General features: G+C 39.7%; 1 protein-coding gene across 2 annotated transcripts; it reads right to left on the reverse strand.

Moving 5' to 3' along the window:
- Positions 1–1206: 1206 nt before the first annotated feature.
- Positions 1207–24825, reverse strand: frmpd2 (FERM and PDZ domain containing 2). 2 transcript variants are annotated; one of them, XM_079372756.1, is made up of 30 exons: positions 24667–24825; positions 20620–20745; positions 20285–20445; positions 20056–20121; positions 19799–19978; positions 19599–19674; positions 18895–18979; positions 18508–18664; positions 16744–16815; positions 16471–16645; positions 15573–15708; positions 15345–15483; positions 14886–15038; positions 14595–14780; positions 14320–14479; positions 13951–14149; positions 13572–13672; positions 12882–12962; positions 12439–12546; positions 11873–11989; positions 10692–10873; positions 10232–10312; positions 9496–9583; positions 8606–8691; positions 7339–7531; positions 5242–5456; positions 3980–4046; positions 3227–3377; positions 2743–2814; positions 1207–1378 (listed from the first exon to the last, which is right to left on the reverse strand). In XM_079372756.1, exons 2-28 carry the CDS (start codon positions 20738–20740, stop codon positions 3340–3342), a joined length of 3423 nt encoding a protein of 1140 aa, XP_079228882.1. In that variant the 5' UTR covers positions 20741–20745; positions 24667–24825; the 3' UTR covers positions 1207–1378; positions 2743–2814; positions 3227–3339. The 2 variants fall into 2 exon arrangements, with proteins under 2 accessions (XP_079228882.1, XP_079228883.1); XM_079372757.1 differs by lacking the exons at positions 1207–1378; positions 2743–2814; positions 3227–3377; positions 3980–4046 and adding an exon at positions 7022–7169 and having other exon boundaries at positions 5293–5456.
- Between the last annotated feature and the right edge of the window lie 393 nt (positions 24826–25218).

Raw genomic sequence — 25218 nt, forward strand, 5'->3', positions numbered from 1 at the left:
TTTTAAATAACTTTTACGGGAATTCTGAGAAAAAAATCGTCCCAGAAAGCTGCGATAAAATGGCTTTAAATATCTTGAAGGAGCCAGATGATTGGCTGGGAAAACCTGCCTCCAGAAACAGCTACTACACTCTGTTCTCTAAAATAACAAAAAGGGTCAACCAGTGAACGAATGGCGGTTCCCTCCGTTTCATTTTATTTCTTTTGCACTTTGTTTCAGTCTCACACAGCATTTGGCGTAGTGAACAACAGTGGCTCAGTTCCAGCACATTCATCAACAGTAAAGCACCGTTAAAACGTCCACCATAATCTTAGCAGTTAATGAATGTTCCCTGGTGTGTGCAGTCACGCACCTATGAAGTTATAAGAGCACAAACAATCACATTTGCATGGTAAAATCAGAATGCAATCCAAATGGTCCAGGTCTTTGAATAAGGAGAGCTTTGCTTTGAGATTACAGATTGCATTAATTCCCAAACGCAGGGAATGTCTTTTCTTTTTTTTTTCAGCTGATTTGACGAATAATGTTTTTTAAAAGGTGAAACATTCATGGTAAATACTCTAAATATATTTGCATATTTTAAATATTTTATCTTTTAACCAACTCCAGCCACAGCCATCCTTAAAAACCGACCCCCCCCCCCCTTCCCCAGGGTTTCAAATCACTCGAGACAAGCTTGAAGACAGTGATGTCAGCAGACAGAACTAGTCGAGATCTCCTCCTCTGCCCCATCTTTCACTCATCAGTCATCACCACGTGCAGTGACCTCAGCAGAGGCTCCCGAGGTCAACACCACGCTGTCCATCTCTGTTACTCCGTTCATGAATAAACAGAGGCCAGTATGTGGGTGTGCGCGTCCGTCAGAGCGGCTCCACGCACACAATCACACACAAGCGCTCACACAGCCGCGTGCCGAGTCCACTGGCATAATTAGAAACATTTGGGATCATTTGCAAAGGGAACACAAGCTCTGATGGGATCCAGATGCACTACTGGGTTTCACCAAAATACAGGAACCCTTATTTACGAGGGGCCATTACTGGCTCCTTACCCGTGTGAGTGTGTGAGTGTGTGTGTGTGTGTGCTGCCTGGTTTGTTCAGATATTTAAAGAGAGTTTGGGGATGGATCGTTCATATTCAGGTTGTATTGAGTTTAATGGCTTTTGTTTTTGTGAGAAGAAGTTGCAAGCACAAAAAAGCTTGATACAAGGGTCAATGACTTTTAATGATAAATAATTAAAAAAAACTTGTTTATATTTCAAATTGGAAAATCTTCTTGAGTTTTGATGTCCTCGACACTCTTAACACCAATAGAGCTGTGTAACAGTTTATTTCGTCCTCTTCTCTCGGCGTCAGCAGAAGGTCTCTTCAGAATTTCCTGTGAAAAGGAGAAGAAGACTTTGTTAGCTTCCTTCTTCTTTCCAATAAGGCTTATTAATTAAACATTCGACGCAGCAACACTGACAAGTACTGTTTGCTTTACAGAGATGGCACATTTAAACAGTTAAATGACTATGCTGCCACCTTGTGGCTGAGAGAAGAACACATAATGTAAGTGTTATGTTTAAACGTCAATGCTAAAAGAAACACAATGTTATAAAAGTTTGTTTTAAATGGAAGTAGAATTTAGAAAATAAAAGGTTGTCCTGAGATTGTCAAATATAGTGAAGAAAAAAGTCCAATTAGGTAGACAGATTAGAAAACTGTATTGATCCCCAGCTCATTTGCCACCTTCACAATCCATACACACACAACAAACAATATTGACAGTACAATTACTGTACACAGCAAGCGAATAAATAACAAAGAGCACTGAACGTATCTGAAATATCTGACTGCTGCTGGAACAAACAAAGGACCTCCTGAGTCATTCAGGAGAACACTGAGGCGTCACGAGTCGCTCACTGAAGACCCAGCTTGTTGACATCATGTGAGAAAGTTGTAAAAGAAAGATCGACTTCTCTCATCAAGTTACGTTTCCAGCTACAAGAACCAACGCTTGTGATAAGTTAGAAAAAAAACTTCAACACCTCAAAATGTTTTTGGTTTATTTGTGAGGAAAAAGACTCTTGATGATTCTTTGTAGGTTTCTATGTCTATGCCATGAACTGATAGGAAGTCCATGTTCCATTCATGAGATACTGTATGTCTGATGACAGTTTGCTGCTTGTCAACAAGCAAGGCGGTCACCGAGGCGGAAAGCACTCACTCATACAGTGAAACAGTAGCTGACTGAATTATGCTGGTGTCGCCCTAAATATGCAGGAGAATCACTTCTTCCTTCTCCAGGTTCATCAAATCCTTGGAAACTCGACACTTGTTATTCTTCAACCATGATGTCCTCAAACGTTCTCACCTGTTTAAGTCATACCTTACGTCCGCTGATTTCCTGTTCCTAATTCCAAAATGACCTCCCACAGTATTTAGAGCTTCCCATCTCCGCCAGCTCTTGACCAGATCATCAGTGTTGCATAATAATTTGCATTCTAGCAAACTGAACCTGAACCGGACTGTGTACCTTCCTGCCTGTGGCCTTTTCAGTGCGTCCTTTCTGTGGATTCTTTGCTACATATGCTGACATCCTGCTTTTTTAAAATATATGTTTAATTTCAACTTGACCTTTAAATCCCTTCATACTCTCAGTGTATGGGTCATCTGCATTAAGGTTCTTCCTCATCTCCTCGACATAAACTTAACAAAAGTGGTTTTTTTAAATAATTTACATTTTAATTTAAGCATTACCTGCACACATTCTTCCACATCTAGCCACCAACCTCTCTGCTTTCCTGGTCCGTCACTCTTTCTTCAGCAGGCCTGGGAAACAGACGACATTTGAATATTTATTTAAAAGCTGAAAAGCTCTGACTTTAATGTTGCAGTACAACTCAAGACAAAGCAAACAGCAAGCACTGATTCAGAGCCAATAGAACACGTATTATTTCTTTTGTTGTGATAAAATAATATTTTGATGTCAGATTTTGTTATGTAGCTGTCACATCATGTCAGGTCACAGGACATTATATAAGCTATCACATTTTGTCACATCATGTCAAAGGATTTCTTTATGTAACTCGAGTGTCTGGCTGCAGAGTTTGAAGCGTCAGTTTATCCCTCCGGACGGTGACAACACTTAATAAATGAAACGCTTCTGGCTGGTCATTAAGAAGGTCACAACATGCTGTGTCAGATCACATCGCATCATGTTAAATTGTGGAACTGTTCGGACCTTTCTGCAGGGTTGGAGTCTATCAATATTCAGTCGGCCCTCGACCTCCATCACCGCAGCCTGGTTGATCAAACATCTGTCGATTCTGGAGCTGTGCAACTCAGTGACGTCGTTCATGTGCCATTAAACTGATCAATGGATGGAAGGATTCCTACAGACACAGAGACACAGGTGAGGAAATTAATTGAATGTGTTTGTTAATGTTTAAGCTCTGTTTACACCTGGTACTATTAACATATATCTTGTGTGGTTGGATCTCAATTGAACACCATTAAATACAACAATGACACCTGTTGCTTGATTAACCTGCTTCATGTGCTTAAAGAGAAAAAAACCCTACATCATATGTTTGCAAAGAACAAACAAGAAACATTTTTTCTTGTTGTTGTGACAGCTTCCTCATGTTTCATGCATTATTTGGTGCCATTGGTACCCAAAAAGTCAAAACTTCTGCTCATGCAAAAAGACAAATGTACCGAAGTCTGTTAATTTTAATCTTTAAATTTAATATAACATACTTTATAATCCCTGAGGGAAATTTGCTTAAGGCCACCTCAGTAGTATTTAGGAAGGGACATGTGCACCTCTGCAGCTACCAGACCAACTGTCTTATTTTTGTCCACACCGGGACTTGAACTCGCAACGCTGTGGTTCCAAAGTCCCTCCAGACTGAGATACTGCGTGTAGAGCCCGAACATAACGCCTGTTTTACCTCCAGGTGTAAACAGGCCATGATACAAAGTGGATGTTTACCTGGTGTGGGCCGACAGAGTGTCAGTCGAACATCTGGAGGGGAATTCTTGAACAGCTTTAGCACCTTCTACAGACAAAAGAGAGAACTTTTTAATAGGGCAATAAACACAAATTACAGCTGTAGTTATGAATTTTTTTACTCATCATTTTATGTGAAAGAAAAATCAAGTTTACAGTATTTTCTTAATTATCTGTCAGGGTGAAGAAACACATTGAAACAACAGTAAACCATCCCATACAGTTCAGTTAGTAGTAATAGCACTACCACTACAAGTGCCATGTACATATCAAGTGTAACATATTTATAGGATATTAGGTCTGGTCAAAACAAAAACACAACAATTTTTCACCAGAAGGACACACTGGCTGCTGCGTTATTGTCAGAGAAACCAACACTTATGTACTGTAGCATGTTTCTTAACATCTGAAATGTTATGATTTAGTTCAGTAAATACAGTATGAGGGCCCGACTGATTTTTGTGGTCACTACTATTGACATTGGGGAAGAAAACAATTTGATACTGATGTATCTGCGGATTTTGTTCTTAGATCTATGTTCGATCTGATATCGTTGTAGATATACACATTTATTGCGTTGATCTCTCATTTGCAGTTATCGAACGCTTTTGGAGAAGATTTATAACAAAGACAACATGGTCGCTCGACTGGAAAGTAACTGAACATTAACGTGCATCACCGCTTGACTCTCTGGAGAGTGATAATGGTCGTTGTAATCTATATAGCGCCCTCTGCTGGTGAAAGAGAACTGCTTGTGTAAAAAAGTGAGACTGGTCAATATATCTAGTTTTATCAGCACATATCTTTGATCAAATTAGCCATAATAATAAACGCTAATGTCGGCCAATGTTATCAGCTGGCCAATTTATCGGTCGGGCTCTGGAAAATATCTTACGTATTGACCCTTTAAAAGTAATGCTTTTCAACAAACTGGAAGAACTAACTGTGATAAGTCCTAAACACAGATGATAAACATATGAAAATGGATCAATAGATCCTGACCCTGATTTGTGTCTCTCAGCTTTAGCATGTGGTTTTCTACTTCGGAGGTGCAATATATAATTTAATGCAAAAATAGACAGGATGTCTTTAAATATTCAAGATTAGATATTTTGCATATAATTTTCCATTAAAATAACTCTTAAGGAATTGAAATAAAGGGAAGTTCCTCACAAAAGGAAATGTGTACGTTCAATACAGAAATGAGTTAACTCTAATCAGCTTAGTTGGAAATCTGCACATACAGGATAGGACATCTCCTTGAGTGACTCGCCATTGATGGCCAACAGGACGTCTCCCTCCTGGATCCTGCCGCTCTGCTGGGCTGGCTGGTCAGGGAAAAGCTCTTTAATCCGGACCAGACTGCCAAAGTCCCGCGTGGGTGGATCCAGCTCGCACATCAGAAAGCTGAAGCCCAGGCCGTTTGCACTCTTAGTCAGAGTCACTTCCTGAGTGTTGGCTTAGGGATTGGATGTTGTTGGGAGTAATGGGATGATGTTGAGTTGAAACACGATGCAAATGAACAGATAAAGAAAAATGAGGGGGAAGAGGATGGGAAGGAAAGAGATATGACAAAAGCTTATTATTTTGTTTAGTCTGTTTTTGACATTTTAATATTTCAATTCAGACACAAGGTGTTTGACACTTCCTGACTTCCAAAGTAGTCAAAAAAAGTTTTACTAAATAAGACCCCATTCTAGAAGTGGATGTCTTGACTTTATGGTTAATCCTATGTCACATCTATGAATGGAATAATAGCAATATTTCCATTTGAGCTACAAGCAACATGCAAGTATTGTCAAAACTTGAACACTGATGGATGATACTGTAGATTAGTGCTATACAGTAGGCTACCATGCTGTTTGATGGATATTCATTACGTTGTTAGCGAAGATTTGAAAGTTGTGGTTTTTGTTTTGCTTCTTCTATATTTGGTGGCTTTTAGATAGATAGATAGATAGATAGATAGATACTTTATTGATCCTGAGGGAAATTCAAGCATTCATTTTATACTTGTCTTCTCTCTTGTAAGTAAAATCAACACATCTCTCATAGCCCCTCTTATTATCATAAGTCTAGAGCTAGTAGCCTGTTAGCATAAAGTCTTAATAGCGGGAAAAACAGCTAGCTTAAAAACCTTTTTCAGTCTTGTCACCTTATAGGGCCATTTTTTAAGTTTAATTAAAAAGCTTTTTTCCCTCAAACTTCTGCCTATGCTAGCTGTTTCCTGCTGTTTTCACTCTTTACAAGCTAGGCTAACAGGTTGCTAGTTGTTGGCCCATAAGTATGTTTCAATCGAGAAACACACAAAAAAAAAATCAATCTTAAGTGGCTCTAAACAAAACAAAACCTAACTATGAACATGGTGTATTTTGCAATGGCTGCACATTTTCTTTTTAATGAACAACACATAGGACACAGTTTCAGGAAAGATGTTGTAAATGTTGGTAATAAGACTTCAACAATTGTTAACAGAAAATTCAGTTTGAACAAATGTTTTCTTATTACATATAATACTGTAATTTCTCATTCAGAAGGGCAACATTTGTTGACGCTGATGACGGTCTCGGACCAAAACGTGTTTGTTGTTTTTGCTCTTAGCCCGATAAAGAAATCTAAAAGGACATTTGTATTCTGAAGTTTCTGTTTTTCAAGACAAAATAAAAAGTTTAAGTCAAAGTTGAAATGAAGAAACACTTTTGATAATCTGAACTCAATATAAATACAAAAACCGATCACTGAATGTATTGTATGTAAGTGCAGTAGAAAGGACATTTTGAACACAACGGTTACTGTTAAAGTGACATTGGTTAGTTAGAGCTTTATCGCAGTTACAAAAGTATAATTTTCTGTTGTTTTAAAATGATATCTGCCTGCCTGTGTGGAAGGGAAGTGAAGAGATGGGGGAAGAAAGATAAAGAAAGGCATGCAGAAGGATAAGTGAGGCCAGAGGGGATAAGAAGGAGAAGGTCAGGGTCAGTAAGGAAGATAAGGATGAAGAAAAGGAAGTGTGTGAAAGTTCACCTTGAAGCAGCCAGGCTAGCCTGGTCGGATATAAAAGCACAAAACAGCTTAGAGTCGACCGGACAGGTTCTCTCACGCAGGTTCTTCCTCAGTAGTGTAAGGTGTTGTGACATAACGTTCTGTCTCTCTGAGGGAACTGCAGATCGATCTATTGGCAAAATTTAATTCATTATTCAAAGTTTGCAAGAGCACTAATGCTCTGCGAACATTTCTGAGCAGTTCCCAGAAAGAGATCCTGAGCTTTCCTTGTTTTTTACCAAATCGATGTATTTTGTGTTAATAGACCATTGGTCTTCACCTAAGCTGTGGACACCTACCTTCATTTACAAAGCTGTAGAACTTGGGCTGGTCATAGTTCATGTTTGGAGGAGGACTGATCGTCTGATCACAGCTGTTGAACCTTAGTCGGGTGCTGGTTGGACGAATGCTTTGATTGGATCCGATGCTGCAGTTGTCGAGAGAAACCCTGGGTACATTCAATGACTGCCGCTCCACTGTCAAGGTTACCACCTAAAGGGAGGGAGGAGAGGAAATGGCAAGAATATAGTTTTAAGTCAGCCGAGAAAGACATTGAGGTTTTTGTAAGGAAAGGACAAGAACAATGGGGTATGTAAGGAGAGAGAGCATAAGAGCTATAAGAAGGTTGGGTTGCAGTTGGAAAGAAGCTAATATGTGAACGTGACAGAACAGCAATGGAGAACGTTTGAGAAATAAGAATGATCAGAACAAGAGTTGTCAAATGCCTCAGTAGCAGCTTTCTGACTTTGACTTTAAAGAACTATGCCGACAGTACAACCAGGTTTCATATTCTCATATTCATCCTCGTGTATCATTTTAGGAAGCTGATGATGGGCATTTTTTAGAAAGCAAAGTACAGTTGGTTTAATATTAAAAAAATAAGACTTCATAAAAATAGTTCATCATCATCATATAGAAATAAACGTGTGGCTTCATGCTACATTCCCAAGTGCTGATTATTTTCTTTTGTTCAATTAAACTTTACATGTGTGATTGTATTAAACTGACCAACATGCATGAAAGAAACAACAAAAGTCAAAATCAGCAGTCGTCACATTGCAGTAAATGCCGATGTAAGAATTTAACAGTTACATTTAGGCCTTTAAGTTATCACGCAAGCGTAGATGAAACTACGTGAACAGATAATAATGAAGGAAGAGGAACAATTTTTCGATGAAGGCTTAATCTTTGGGGCCAACTGCCGAACAGAGGTGTGTTTGAATGTAGTCAGAGCAAACAGTGTAACTGTAACATGAATAGCTTCACATGAAAAGATTACATCCAACGTTTCTGGATGTCTAAAGCTACTCTTAAATCTTTCTGTGAGCACTTTTCTACAAGTGCAGAATCTTCAGGAACGTCAAGGTAGAGTAACTGAAAAAAGAGAGAATTTCTATGTGACTGGTCAGGCTAGAATTAAAAGGACTGAATATGATTTGAGATTTTCACACTGTTGTAAAGTCATCAATGACCAACAGGGTACCCTGTGCAAAAGCCAACCTACATTCTAAGGTGCACGTCACTTGCAGGAACAAAGCAAAATGCCATTCATATGTTGTTCTTTACCTCCCCCGTTTTGCTCAGGCAGCTCACAGCCTGCTGGTGGGTGAAGCCCTGGAAATTAATCCCATTCACCTCCAGCAGTCTGTCACCTGTAATAAAGGAAAGTTAACAGCAAATAAACAAGCAAAAGAATTTCCTCACTCATGTGTTCCCCCTCTACTTGTTCCATGACTTCTGCTTCTTGTACAGGTTCCTGTTTTCTGGCCTGTAATATCATACTCTCTTCTCCAGAAGCATCAGTTTAAGGCTAAAACGTATTCAAACAAGTTTCCTCCATGAAAATGAGTGTTAGATTTCAGTGACACAGTGTTGAAGAGGGTGTTGTTTGCCCAATCAGGGAGCTGTTATGCCTCTGGGGAAGACACTGACAAATGTATCCAACGTGTTAAATGTAATATGTTTAGAGCGTCAGAAAAAAAAGTTTCATTCTACCATAGATAGATAGATAGATAGATACTTTATTGATCCCGAGGGAAATTCAAGGCATCCAGTAGCAGTATACAGACAGGCAGGACACAAGACTGATCGGACAAACAAGATTGTATCGGACCCTTTGTTTGTATTTGAATGTTATATTTTGAACATTATTTGTACTTAAAGGCTTTTATTGTTTTCCACAGTCCCCTGTTAGAACAGCCAAAGCTTTATGTTCAAGTATATGTTCCTATAGGACCGCACTCACACCATTTTAATTTGAGACGCTACCACAGATTTGCAAGGAGCTAAACCTAAAACTCATCGTAATGAGAAATCAATTAAAGACCCCACTGCTGAGGAGTCAAATGACTTAAACAGATCAAACATACCAACATATACTCTATGTACATTATAAAATGCCCGGTTGTATAAAATTGGTGAAGCCTGTGGTTGTTCTAATATTTAGCTTTGAATACCTGTATGTACACGTCCATCCCTTTCAGCAGCCCCTCCGGGAACAAGACTTCGGATGTAGATCCCTTGTAGATTAGTGTTGATACCACCCTGAAAGGTTAACAACACAACTGACATTCAGAACAGAGTATTAGTTAGTTAGTTAAGTAGTTACTCCATTGATGGTCGCGGCTCAGCTAATGGAGCAGTGGTGATGGATGACTAGTGAGGTGACGGGAATGAAGTGATGTGACGTGGATGGATAATCTCATCAGATGTTAATCAGATTGGGATGAGCGGACTTTGTGACCCACTGATGGAGTTACTCCCCTTTTTCTTTTCTTCTCCGAGCATCTAATCGAATCCTTGCTTCGTATAAAAATAGAATTAAAACAACACAGAGTTTTCAAACTAAAGATTTTTTTGTACATAAAACTGTATTTGTTCCTTTCCTTCCACTGTTTCAGTGGTGATCATGGGAAAGCTTTGATAGGCTGAACAGTATGAACTGATTAAGGTGCAAAAGCAGCTATTTAACACAGGAGGAGTTAAACTGATGTCATCAGACCGCCTCCCCCTCTCACTGTGTCAGTGTCAGATAAAAATGTGTTCAAAACACACAGCACCAATAATTATTACATTGCTCCACATTTGTGTCTGCATTGTTTCACGCACCATTGTAAACCTGCAGTTATTAAAAACATAGCAATACAAAGTGGAATGGTGTCATATCAACATGAAAATAATGCATAAACTCACAGAGATGCTGATGCCCAGACTTCCGGATATCTTTCTGAGCTCCACAGTGAGCTCTGTCTTCCCACAATTCAGGGGGCTGTCCTAAAAAAGCAACATTTACATCAGTTTCTATAAGCTCTAAATAACATTTATTGAAGTTTATCAATGCATCTTTACAAGAATCAAGAACAAATAGTTGGTATTATTTATATTGATTATGGCCTCCTACTGTACATGATGTTTTAAAGGTCACATATTATACAGTTGTTGTTTTTTTTAAGTGGTTGTGAAGTTTCTTGTCAGAACACCTCGCTGTGGGAGTGTCACCCACCTGAGGGAGGGGTTACTTCCCTTTGTGATGTCATGAAGTGTATTTTGCATAATATGTGACTTTAAATGTTATAAATTACTCTATGACCAAGTTCATTTTTGTAAACTAATTTACATCCTCAAAAACATTTGAACCCCTCTGTGATCCTACCTGTGCACCGATGACTCGTACTTCTCGGGGGACAGAAAGCCTGTTGCCAGTCTTTGGTGTCATCATGACTGAAACGATCTCGTCCAGACTATCATCCCCTAAATGCCCGTCCGTCATCGGTGTGCTGTTGGACTCGTGGTTCCTTAACACTGAAGAACGCATAATGATGGGGCTGAGACGGACTGTGGATAAAAACAGAATTCAGTTTAAGTTGGAAGTCGGTTAATGTTTTACTTACACTTTAAAATGGTTGACTTGATCTGAACTAGTTTTAACGATAAGTTGTCCAGTTAATGGTGTTAACAGTGGGGTTTTCAGTAACTCTGAAAGATGATTATATTCAGCTCTCAATTTGACATGAGGTTATGGGCAACTCTTGGAAGCTATTTGGTGACTGAATGTGCTGTAGCCAGAAGCAGGTTAGCTTAGCCTAGCAGTAAGAAACATTGTATAAGACACTGCCCTCCTCCAGTCTGACTTTGGGTTTGGGGACACCTCTACCACCTCTGGCAACTGCACAGGCCAGCGCCAGATCCCAGATGGAAGCTAAGCTTGGCCAAATGATTGAAAACATGAAAAAATGTGCTAGCGGTAGCTTACATATAAATGGATGGTAAATGAAGCTTGTATACGGCTACTACCACTAAAAGCGATTCACAACCATCCATAGGAGGCAACCGACTCGACCAACTGAGCCACAGCTGACATGTAAATCTAAACAACATCAACAACTTTGCCCAGATAGCTAAATAAAAACATTGTGATCTGTGCAGTCAGAGCACTTTTTATGGTCTACTTCGAGAGGTGGAGGAGGAAGCTTGTTGATGCCCTTGAGAGCATGACGAGTCAACGTTATTTATCCTCATTTTGCATGAGGATAAATAAATGTGATGATGGAATAAACAAAAATATAACAGTTTTGACAAATCATAAATCAAATGCACAGAAAATTAACTACACAGCACAAAGAAGGGAAGGAAAGTTACAAATCTTCAATCTACATGTTTGTCAATTGGAGCTGCATCAGAAGAACATGCTGATACCGAACGTTATACTTAAACAAGTATGGGTAAGGGATCACAGCTCAGTATATTTAAACACACACACACACACACACACACACACACACACACACACACACACACACACACACACACACACACACACAATCAGAGCAGCACCTTTTGGCTGTGAGATAATGAGCTGCACCTCCTCAGGGCTGCTCTGCATGACCTCGGCTGCCTCGCTGAAAGTGACGCCCTCCAGGCTGATGTGGTTCAGAGAGATCAGACGACCACCTTAAGGCAAAGGTCACAGTGAAAAAGTGCTGGTGTCCGGTAACTGTAGAGTTTGGAGATCTCACCTCCACCTCTAAGACACCACCTGTTACCTCAAAGGCCTACAGTATGGCTGAACCCTGACAGAAACCTCACTTGCCCTCTCTGTCCTCCTCTGTACTTTTCTGCTGCAAAGCATCCTTTCTCTTAAAGATTGAAGGGTGAAATGCTGGATAGATACAAAGAAAAACACTTACTACCAGATTAAACTCACAAAGACGAGGAGTCTGCACTGAAATAAAATATCCAACATTAAAAAAAAAAAAAAAAAAACCACTTACTGGAACTTAAGCTAAATAAAGAAGCCGTTAATTAAAAAAAAAAAAAGTCTGACTGCAACCCGTCATTATTTGAACTTTGGCCCATAAATATATTGTTTCTGACATTAAGTTTTAAATGCTGATGATCACCTGGTCTGATGCGTCCGTCCTTATCAGCAGGTCCACCAGGCACAAGGGAGGCAACAAAGATCCCCAAGTCATAATGCCCCACGGTGTCCTCTCCCACTATTACTATACCTGTTTGAACACAGACCACAGATGGATCAACAATAGACTGGGTTCTTTCAGGATCTTAAACATTTGTTACTTGTGTTATTTTTGTGTTTTCTACTTGGAGAGAAACGTTTAAAGTTCTTTTATAATCCAGGAAAAAGCCCCCACAGACATCCAACATGTTCCAACGACAGTGAACATGGACTCAAATGAACAGATAACATTTTGTTTTATAATTCACCCAGCAGACACTTTCATCCAAAGTGACGTACATCATGGGGTTTGGTTAGTACAACGCCACATAAAATAAAATGAAGAGGAGCATCAAACTGTTAAATCTGAAAACATGATCAGCCTACCAAGGCCAAGCTTTGGGTCTTTCCTCAGAGAAACACATATGACTTCTCTCTCTGATGATGACCCGAGTTTTGTTGGGGTCTCTGTAACACACAAAGCACAACATCACTGATTTCATCCACGTTCGATTAAATCTCCCACCATGGAAGAGCAGCCTCGCACATGAACCGCCACAGAGGGATCATGAAAACACAATCCCGTTTAAAGACATACAGAAAAAAGATGGAAACAGAAAATATATTTTCTGCAATGTCCTTCAACATTCATTGCTTAAAGGAAGAGCGGGCTTCTTTTTGATCCAGTAGATGTCGCCCTTGAGCACCAACATGAAACCAAAACAAACTGTTGTTTGGCGACATCTCTGCCAATTTGAAGCCGCTGCTCTCCTCCAGTGGCACACCTGGAGCTGCGAACGAAGGTGTCCCTTGCTTGAGCAGCAATTGCCTGTGGCCTTCATTGTTGTGTATTCAGGCTAATATTAGCATGTTTTAGCTAGCTTGTAGCGTCACACATAAATTGACGCAGAACGATTGTGATCTAAAAACGCTTATGTGACATCTTACTGCTATGTTAATGTGTAAAATGTTGCACATTCTTCCTTTAAGTGCACCACGAGTGAGTTTGGGACTTGATGTGGCCACTTGTGGTCTATTCGGTAGAAATAATAATGAAGATTCTTTGTGACACTGTACCTCTGGCTGCTGGGGAGCCTGAAGGCGCCTCAGATCCGCTCTTCTGCGAGCAGGATGGGGAACGCATACCAACGCTGCTGCGCTGGCTGCTGGAACAGGGGCTGCAGAGATAACAAAGATTAAAGGTGATAAATGTGGATGAGTGTTGTCGATCAATGTAAGAAAACTCTGAGAACAGATTTGATTTTTCATACAAATTTGGTTTGTTTGGAATTAGCGGCAGAAGGACGACATTAGCTATTCTTCAAACAGACTCCTAAAAGTCCAGGCCTCAATATTTTTCAGCGAGTTCAATAACTACGATAAGACCTCAGTGCGTGCAGTTCTTTTATATGCACCGGGTTTCTTGCACCGTTCGAAGACTGAACAGGATGAATACCTCTGTTCATTGAGGCTCTGACGCTGCTGTTTAATGCGGGCCTCGATCCTCGCCGCAACATCGTCACACAGCTTGGTCAGTGTCTCATCCTGAGGCGTGGTCAGACCACTGTCGTCCTGAGGCGTCTCCGAACAAGAGAAGGACTTGAGCTGGCCACTTTGAGCCCGACACACCGCCGCATACTGGACGATGTTCTCCTCTGGAGGTACACACCAGGAAACACAGAGAACACAATGAGCCGGAGCAGTCACCAAAAAACTGTGTGTTGTTGGAGTTTGTCTTTTTGCTAATGTCTGGAAAAAATGGTTGCCAATGTTTAGCTTGTTGTAAGGTTAGAAAGGAGGGAATAATGAAGTGGTAGTTACTAACCTGAGGCCATGCTGTGGCTGAGCTGGCGAGAGTTCATCTCGTTGTTGAACTTGTGTTGGGCTGAACAGAGGTTACACAAATATTTGGCAATCTTTGACCTCTCTGTGACGAAGGTGTACTTCTTATTGCTGCCCCGGCTCTCTAAAATAAATTTACGACGCTGCAGGAGGACAAAGGAAGAGTTTTTGGAGTGAAGCCCAAAAAAAAAAAAAAAAAGATTCATAATTTGAAGGAAATGATTGAAAGGTTCCCATCGTTAAATCTTTTGCACTCACACTTGATGAGATTGTAGCCGTCTCCCTCCAAAAGAAATTCTGGCTGGTTGACCGGCAGCCATCTTTAACCTCGTAGATGGTGACGCCTTTGGCACAAACACCGAGGATAATCTCCCCTTCTGAAGGCTTTTTCTCACGTAACACACGGTGGAAAAACACGCCGTACTCTGGCAGCTGCTGACACACCTGAGAATGGGAACCGTCAGGCATGTTTACTCTAGTCTCGAAATAAAAGCTGACAAGAAGCACGTTTTTTTAAAAGTCGAATTGACTGTATTTTTTTTTTTTCACCTTAAGGAACTCGAGCTCTGATTCGTCGGGCAGCATCTGAGTGTTGTTGGTGTGAAGTCGTATCAGCTCCCCCTGAATATACGGCAAGGCACGTTTCTCCATCACACTCTTGGAGACATACTGGTCAGGGCGGTAATAGTTTCTACCGTACACCTAAACACATCCAATCAAAAAAACAGTTTTAAGCGTGCAGAAAATAAAATCATTACAATTCTAAAACATTTTTACAAAGGTGCAAAAAAAACAAACATTTTTAACTAGCAAAAAATCTAATACAGAACTAATTGACAGCTGTATATATCAAGAATTACAACACTCTAAAAAACTACAAATCATTGCTGTATAAAGCATGAAAATGCAAATGTTTTAAGCTGGGTTTAGCAGAGCAGCTTTGCACAGTTATTATAGCATGCACTTGTTTTGGATTCACATGTTTTGTTGAAATGTTTAGAGCACAACCTCAGGCATTGTGTCTCCATACTCCGTCTGCAGAGCCAGCGCTCCCAGGTACAGAGCCGTCTCCTCATGGCAGGACAGTCTGTCCTCTAAAAGGTCTCTCCTGAGCTGAAGGTAAAACTGGTGACGGGTCTGTTTGTGCCTGATGGAGGAAAGCGTACACATTGAAAGGATTGTGTCCACAGCATACTTTGGACGTAGAGTTTCAGTTGTGATTTCATGAGGACTTACAAAAGAAGAGAAATATCATTGACAAAGAATTTGATCCTGAAGAAAAGGACAAAGGTGGTTGTAGGCACTTTCTTCCAGCTCTCTGGGGCAACTTTGGAAATCTTGGTGTCATTGTCCACAAAGAAAAACTCATTATCTGAAGAGAGAAGAGAGAGAGAATAAAAAGAAACCGTCAGTTAAAGCTAATGGTTAGTGTGTGTACGGAGGCTGTGGTCCTTTAAGTAGGCGACACCGATTTTTATCTGACATGTGGCTCCTTGACCGCATGTTGTTCTCCACAGCAGTCCAAGTCAAGAGGGTTGACCTTAGTTTTACACTTTTCCTGTATTTTTTTTGCAGGAATTTTTATGTATAATTAGAAGCATACTTTATTCCTACATGAAAAATGTTGTTTTTTGTTCTAATTTTTTCATTTATTATTACATTTCTTTTATTACTTTCATTTTGAACATGTAAAACAGAACAAAGGCTGTAATCAAAAAGAAATGTTGAGAACAAATGAAATGTAAACAACAACAACATTACATGCCCAAAAAGGAGGAAGGAAGAAGTTAACAAATAATCTAATCCTACCCACTTTTACCTTCAAATATGTATGTTTGTTTGAGTAATAATAAGTCTTATAAATTAAAGGTGTTATTCAAATGATGTTGTCATTCACAACATCAAGAACAGATTTTTCAGGCCTCTGATGGGTGCTTGTTTCCTAACATAATGTAAATCATCAGCTGATTACCTGCATCATCTTAACAGAATACATGGACGAGCATTATTTATGTTAAAACAGTGAAAATCAGTGAGACCTTAACACAGTTCCTCAGACAAAGAGCCAACAAGTTGATCATCCTGTCTCTCGTTTACTCATCCCAACCATTTTATAAATCAGGTTTCGTCTTACCGTCAATATAAGCAAGGCCAAAGTAGAAGTGTTCCATAAGGTTGGCGTGAGCCACGATCATGTCAAAGACGTCCCCACCCCTGGATTTCACCTCACACTTGACCAGGATGCTCTGACCGTTTGGCATCACAACACTCAGCTCTCTCTGAGTGGTAAGAGATTTTCCTTTCTTTGACTTCAAGCAGAATGAAAAAAAAACAGAATTAGGATTACGTGGGAATGTAAGAGGAGTTTTAAAAAGATTAAAAAAATATACATATATGAAGAACTCACCACAATGGATCCAGGGAGCTCTAAGGTAACCTGTGGCTCGTCTAACACCTTAATAAACTCTGGACCCATGTCCTGCAACAAAGAACAAGGCATACGAAGATACTCCAATCAATGCCCCCAATCAAGAAACATTTAGTTTTTTATATTATAGACTGTGTGAAACAGTGAGTCCAAAAGTGAGGCTCGTGCCCATAGAGGGACCCAAAGTTATGAGAGAAAATGAAGAAATGCACTTCCAGCAAAGCATGACACAGTTTTTGAGGGGACTTCCAGGTAAACGTAAGGCTGTCAGTGGATCTATACCTCTGCTGAACTACTAAAACAAAGGACCGGAAGCAAGCAATCTTCCTCAGCTTCACCTGAACAAACGTGGGCAATAAAGAGAGCACACGCCTTCTTTTTAACATGCGTGATAGAGGGTTTTCTGCCTTTTGCCTTGATCAACACAATATACAGCTCAAAGCTTGACAGTGATAATGAACTAAGAGGGGGTGTCATTAGCACAGTTTGTTTATGCAACATATGTACAGTTTGAGGCTTCAGCCCTCAAAGGTGGGCTTGAATCTGACCATGGTATTCCCCACTTTCTCTTCCATTTGTCCACCATCTGATCTCTGTTATAAAGACTTTAAGGCCCGCAATAAATTAAAAAGAAAATGAAGTAAGAGTGGCGCAGTCTCATATTCAAACACCAAACTTGAGAAGTTCTGTCGTATTAATCATCATATATAATCATCATCATCATATAATCAAGCCCATACTAGTCATTGAAATTATCAAAGGACTGGGATTATAAACTTCTAAAAAGGGGCTTCAAAATATTTGTATCTGGCAAAGGGCAGCCTAGAAAGATTGGAAAACACTTGGGTAAATGAAATCGACTATCAGAAGTTACTAATCCCATTCATACGCCACAGGTGAAGCAGCAAAGTGTCTCGCCCGAGGACACACCGGACATTAGGCTGCAGGAGTTGGGGGTTAAACCCCAGACTTTCCAGTGGGAAGACCACCGACTCTATCAACTGAGCCACAGCTCAGCTAACATGGACGACAGTAGAGCAATCAATGAAATCTATTAAGACCCTTCTTTTCACTTGATTCATTACCATAATCATTTATTGTAGTATGTTGTGTAGGTCATTCCAGATGTGTTTCTTCACCACCTTATTTATTCTCTGATAGGCCCACTGCCCAACAGAACTGCAGTATTGCTTAATATGTCAATCAATCAACGTGTTGATTTTTTCATCAAGGATAAAACAGATGATTAAGCGGGGTATGTTTTAGGGATTGACCAATAATTACCCTGCAGCATTAGCAACCATGATAGATTCAAGCATTTTTATAGTCTTTCATTACAAAGGCAGCAGGCTGGCTGACACGCCCACTTCATGTTGGAGCAGCTCATTGGTTTATATGTGACGACACGGTAGCCGGGTTTACAGTTGTCTACTTTTGCTGAAAGTCAGGTGCAATGAGACTATTGATGCCAGACGAAGTGAAGTGAAAATAATCAACATCAATCCAAAAAGATTAGCAAAGTTAAGTGAAATTCATCAAAATACTAATTTAATAGACTCAAAAGTCCAGATGAGTAAGTGTTAAAGATGGACCCTCTCTACTGGAGCTTTAATAAACCAAGGTGGTGTTGGCTATTATGCCAATTTTAAAGATACTACACAGTACTCCACAAATCAGACACATCTCTTTTGTATGGTCTATATGTAGTGTCATCATATTATGTAATACAGTCATCTGGCTTACTTTTGCTTTCTTGTCAGTCAGAGTCACCGTGGAGCCGAACTGTGTGAGAGATCTTGAGTTGGAGTTTCGATTGCCATCCAGGAAAGGACTGCAGGGGCCGCGGTTCAGTTGCTGCCAGCTGCTATAACTCTCTCTGTGTCGACTTGCTGAGGGACTCCTGTGAATCAAATTGTTCCATAATCAGAGAGTGATCAGTCTGAGGAATGGAGACATCTGTCGCTCATGATGACTCAGACAAAACGCTCCCATTTTACAGAAGAAATGCCATGTAGTGGTTTGGGCTTCTTCTTCTTCATATTCTTACTTTAGTTAAAATGTTGGCCAATGACAATGTATTGTTAGCTCTGTTAGAAAATGTAAAGAATATGTGTGAACACAGAGTCATACCGTATGGGCTCGCCTGCATAAGATGCTCCTGAGAATGTTCGAGAGATCCTCTTCGAAGCCCATGATGAGTTATTAAATGAACCTCCTGAAAAACATAATATTACCAATATTACTTCTTCATTTCAGAGAGTGAGATAAAAAGATTTACCTTTTCATATTTCTGTACAGTAAAAGTAAAGCTACAAACAGAAATGTGTTAGCTTAACATGGAATAACAAATTAACATTTTATTACTAAATATTATTACTAAAGAAGGAAACAATAGCCAGAAGCTAGTAAGCTTATACAAAATGTGAATCCATATAAAATATTAAAATGGAACATTTGTCAGCATGTCATTTTAAAGTGGATCTTTGTGTCTTTTATGAGCTTTAGTCGTACTTTACATGATATTTTCTGAACGGTCAAACTGAAGTCTGTGAGGTCGTTGCTTTTGTTTTAAGAGGAAGTCTGCTGTCCTGCTGAGATCACAAAGTGTCTCTTTCTCCGCTTTCAATAGAACACTCATGGTTTAAGACAACACACGTTTTTTTAAAATCTCTATCTGAAGATATAGGGGACAAATCTGTGTGTCAAAAAACTTCAAATGGTTTCTTTTGAGTTTGCAATTCATTTCTCACAAGACAACACACAGAGTGATTAACACCAAATATGTTTTTACTTTCTACTGTTGCAAACAAATATTCCAGGACTCAGTGACTTACTGTGTAATCTGTCTCTGACGATTTGACTGCGGTCTGTGAGTTGGGATCCATTTTCAGACATGGACACATGATCTACCTGCAGACAGATCAGAGTCCAGTTCAAGGAAACATTGAGACATACAGAAGCTCTCATAAACATTCTAGCAAAATGAAACATAACTGCACTAAACCAGCTCAAACCAACCCAACCAAGCACTCACTGAGTTTCTGTAGACATCTTCTACTAGCTGCCTGACCAGCTGTTCAGCAGGAGGCAGCATCGCGACCTTATGGTGAAGCTCACAGGTCTCCAGCACTGTCAGCAGGTCGTTCCTCCGAACCTCCACGTCCTCGCACATGCTCAGCAGCAAACCCTCCAACTCTGCACTCAACTGGACAGGCTGCGAGGAGAAAGGGCGCCGAAATGAGTAACGACGGGGTACTAAGGATATGTAACACATCTGAGTGAGAGAAGTACCTGGTTTTGTGGAAGATGATAATCAACACACCAATAAAGGGTCATTCCGAGTGAGTACACAACCATCTGGGGAATAAGGAAACAATACATACATTAATAAAAGCACCTCACATTTACCATGCACGCCTGTTTAGGTTCCAAAACCCTGGGTTTTTGAAACCATTGTCTGTATCCTTAGGTTTTATATTAAACGTATAAATAATGTGTCTGAATTTTTCTTTTTTACAACCTTTTCAACTGCAGTCCTGGAGGAGGACGTGTGACCCTGGGCTTCAGGCGCTGTGAAGGAGGCCACGTCTTCATACCGAGCACAACTTTTGAAAGCCAGACTCCCATTGGCTGAGAGTAGCACTGAGCCTGGACTCAGCACACTGCACATGTTACCTGAACCTGAACAGAAAACCCAGCAGACACTTCTGACATTTAACAACACAAAGAGGTTAATTTAATTACTAGATGCTATTTGGATGGGGACATTGTTTTAACCCGAGGTGCTCTTGGATACTGTCTAAAAAATAGCATCTTTTTTCCCAGGGAATGGTAACTAATACTGTAAGTGATTACCTTCTTTTGAAATGTCCAGTAAGGCCTCAGTGCTGGCCAGCAGGAGACACCAGACCTCATCCTCATCCAGTGGTGAACCCCGAGCCTCCATCACTTCAGTCAGGGTCACAAAGGTACCCATCCTTGCTGGGAGACACAACCAGATAAAAAACAGTCAATTAGCCCTAGACAAGAGAATGCCATGCTATAATACACTTTGAAAAACGTTATAAACATCTTACAGTGCATATCTACATTTAAACATGGAGTTATACCAATTAATGGTAATTATACTCGGTTGTTAAGTCATCAAGTAATGTTCTTTCTTAACCAGTGAGCAAAATGTCCTCACAGACCAGAATCCCACTAAGATACAATGGCTGTCATGAGGTCAGAGATTAAAGTTGAAGGCAGACAAGCTCAGGATTAAGTGGAATTAGATCTAATTGGAAACACTTTCAGCCGTACTGTTAATTGCTTTGAACTATTCCTTTAAAAAAAAGAGGAAGTTATTTCTTATATCTGTGCGGTCCCATAAAATGATATACTGAACTTAGAGGTTAAGTAGCTTCAATAGAATTAGATTTTCCTACTGATGATCCTTATGTGTCAAAAAAAGATAGATTTTTGTTTTCAAAATATATGCTTGTAAATGATGTCTTTTCAGTTAGATTAGTTTTTTTTTTTTTAGATTCATGGACTGAACGGCCTGACTTTGCCTGGTGAGCAGTTGTAAAGCACTCGTGTGCTTTCGCTAAAGGATTACCAACCTTAACTTACCTTGTAAATTACCTTGAGTGGATTCTGGTCATTGAAAGAATCCAGTTTACTCCTGATAGTTCAGAAAAACCAAAGTGATATACGTGTACATTCACCATTTTATATACTGAGTGAACAAACATGAAGAAATGCAGACGCACACTCTTATTTTACTTTCAGTTTGTGTTGTTTTTGGTGCCCCATGGTGACACAGCACTATATGATCTTGTCCTGTATGTATGTGTGAGTGAGTACTGTTTTATGACTAAAAAAAGCCTTCTTTTAACAATCAAATCAAATTTTAGTCACTGTGAATCTTTGCCTCAGAACTTATAAACCAAGTCTTGCTGTTAATTTCCCTTTTCTGACAACTAACCCGTGGCAGCGTTTACAGGCGTTACGAATGTCAAATGAATCAGTCCTCTAACCGATGATGTGGTTTTGCTTTTGTGGGTCATTTAGAAGCATCAGAATTAATTTCCGTCTATTTCATCATCAGCTCATCAGAGGAGCTTTCATTGGTCAGTTGTTTGTTCTGTGGTGTAATTAAATCACATTGCAGTCAGAGAACTTTTTGGCATAGCAAGTGCGACAAAGTTTCGAATATCTGACACTTCATTTCTGTGGACTGTGGCTGTTCAGAGCTCCTCCTTTTTCCTTTGGCTAAATTGAACACCCGGCACCCTGCTGATACATGACGTCGTTTGACATGTAGACTTAAGCAGAGAATTGAATTAAATCAATCACTCACGGATTTGGCCCTACTGTTACTGATACCAAGTGCAACTATTTAAATCAGTATCAAACAGAGGCTGATGTCAGTTTCAAATTGGATCACTAAATCTCTAATCACAATGATGTATAGATAGCATGACACAACCTGAAACCAAACTTGTCTTTACCTGCACCTGCTGTTTAAATGACCCTTTTGATATATTTGTCACAAACCAAAAACAAGACAATTTTGTTCACTTCTTTAACACTTCCGCTTTTTGCTATCAAAGACAATCGGGGTATTTCATGGTGGGGAAGTAAGCGTAAATGCATCATTTTTGTAAATGATATTTTAAAACCATGTTACTGATCTTGCTGATCCCTAATTCCATGCAGAAGCATACAAAAGCAGCCGTGACTATTAATGCCTCCAGTGCTCCTTAAATTGTCAAAAAACACAAGCAAGTTGGACAATGGATTGAAGCTACTGTGACACAGTCAGTAATGTAAAATGAGATAATAATTATCATAGTAAAAAGACACCAGAGGAAAAGCAAACAACAGAACAAAAAGAAAGATAGGTTAGGTTGACTTGATACAATGCTGCTCAAATTCTGAAGAAATAGTTAAACCCTCATGATTGACTTATCGGTAAAAAATATAAGTCGCCTAATAATGTCATTTAATACTACAAGTCTACAAGCAGTATATGAAGGAATAAAACGAAATGATACAATATGGTATGAGACGATGAGATCTAACACAACATGATATGATACGGCACGACATGTTGTGATACAATAAGACACGACATGTTACGATAAGACACGACATGTTTTGATAAGGCCTGTTACGATACGATAGGACATGTCATGTCACGATAAGACACGACATCTTACGATAAGACGTCATGTTACGATGCGATAAGACGTCATGTTGGGATAAGACACGACATGTTACGATACGATAAGACATGTCAAGTTACGATAAGACACGACATGTTACGATAAGACACAACATGTTACGATTAGATACCACACGTTGCGACACTTTACGATACGCTATATTACAATACGACACAACACTGCCCCACACGTTACGATACACTTTGTTGTCCCCTTGGGGAAACTTTTCTCGCACTCAAAACGCTGCCAAATAATCAGCTGCTTTCTCTAGAATCAATAACTACAAACAACAGAAAAACACCAATACAAAACAACACAAACTACTGTATATTGAAAATTATCCATATTGCACAAGATCTGCAGATAAGATAAACTGTATGTGATTTCATTTTATACACTTTTTAAAACTGATGATACCATAATGTGGTAAACAAATACAGAACCAACATTTCATGCTCTAACTTTTCAGAGTGACCTCTTAAAACAAAGACACAACTTTTATGGTGATGGATCTAAGATCAAGGCTGATGGAAAATAAAAATATATTTGTCCTTTTCTCATAATACTAAAGCTTTTGTGAATAACTGGATACATTTTACACTTTAAAGAATCAGCTCGTTTCCATGATTGGTTTCAAAATCTGATTAACATCCGGAAGGTAGTATTGTTGCCTCCAGGGACTGTCTTATCTAAGGAAGGTATTTATATGGTTTAAATCTTCATATTGAAGCTCTTGAATATATTTTAGCCTATTTTCATGGATCTCAGTTACAGGTACAACTTGGTACAACTGTGGCTGCTGTCACTGGGATTTCCGCCCGGCGACCTTTGGGACACATGGACAGAATTAAAACACTGACAGACAGCAGAAGAGCTTAATGTGGCATGTCAGGTGGCATGACAGAATACCAAGAATCCATGAGTACTTTGATTTATTTAAACAAGATAACCCTGGGTGAAGTGTCCACGTAATCTACAATTAGTCAAAGCCATTTTGAGTTGCTAACGTAGGAAAAGTACATGTGTTACTCATAACATTAACAATGGCACCCTCTTCATTACATGTTCAAATAAGTCATTAAAAATTCCTAACAAGCGAGGACCCTGAAACTTGAGCAGTTAAATGGATCACAGCCATCATTGCCTGACCCTATTATCAAAAGCTGCACTTCAGCTGTTTTGACATGTCATAATGCCTTTAAGTCAAATGGCAGATTTTTCAAACATGTTCTTCATCATACATATTCAATTTCTCTGCCCAAAGCTGTGTTAGGAAATAGGAGTACTTTTAATTAATTTGAGTAAAAATGCAACCCAGTGAAAATGTTACTTGAACCATCAACGACCTAATTACAATAACTAGCTTTCCTAATTCATAGAATGAAAACTTACTGTATTGCACTTTGTTTAGTAGTATTTACTTGGCACAAGTTGCCTTTCTGTTTGTTCTTGCTAGCTCCGTTGCTAGAAAAAGAGCACGCAGGATCTGTCAGTGTCTGCTTGCTTCAAACATGTATGAGTTGAAAGGCTTAGATGCTCTATAGCTCTTTACTCATTCATCTATCGACACTAGTGTGTGCACAATGCTCCAGTGTCTTTTTGTAACAGCAGTAACCAGTATAAAAAGCCTCATACCTCAGCCCAGGCAGCACTGTGTCTGAAAGCACTTTAAGGCCTAAATGTGTCTTACCTTATTTCATCCAGTATCCAAAGAGATTTTTCTGAAGTTCCTTGAGACCTAATCCTTCTTCCTCTTATGCATCCCCTGCTGCCGTTCCACCCATCTCTCCCCGGTCCGAGCTCTGTCTATCATGGCAGCCTGTCACAGATACCTCATCTTATCTTGACACTTCAGTTATCTCTGCAGAAAGGACACATCAGCTCCATAACATAATTTGGTCTCCTCTTAACGCTTCTGACGTGTTGTTTCTGTGTTTTCCTTTCTTTTCCTCCTATTTTTAGCGCAGGCAGCATAAGAACATAATTGGATTTGCAGGGCAAGCTAATGGCAGATGGGGCAGCAAAGGACCAATCCATTGTAGACGGGACTGTTAATCTGATGTTTCTGCGACAAGTGACACATTCATTGTCCCACTCTCTCTATTAGCACGGTAGATTAACACACAATTGGTTTGCCATCCCCCAAGGACGATGACTAAGCAGGTTTTGTTGAGCATGCTCTTGGCTTCTTCTTCCAGTTGTACCTGCTGCGTGTTATGTTTTTAAATTTAAGTTGTAAGCA

This window comes from Symphodus melops (assembly GCF_947650265.1).
Source record: "Symphodus melops genome assembly, chromosome: 21".
Taxonomy (NCBI): Eukaryota; Metazoa; Chordata; class Actinopteri; order Labriformes; family Labridae; genus Symphodus; species Symphodus melops.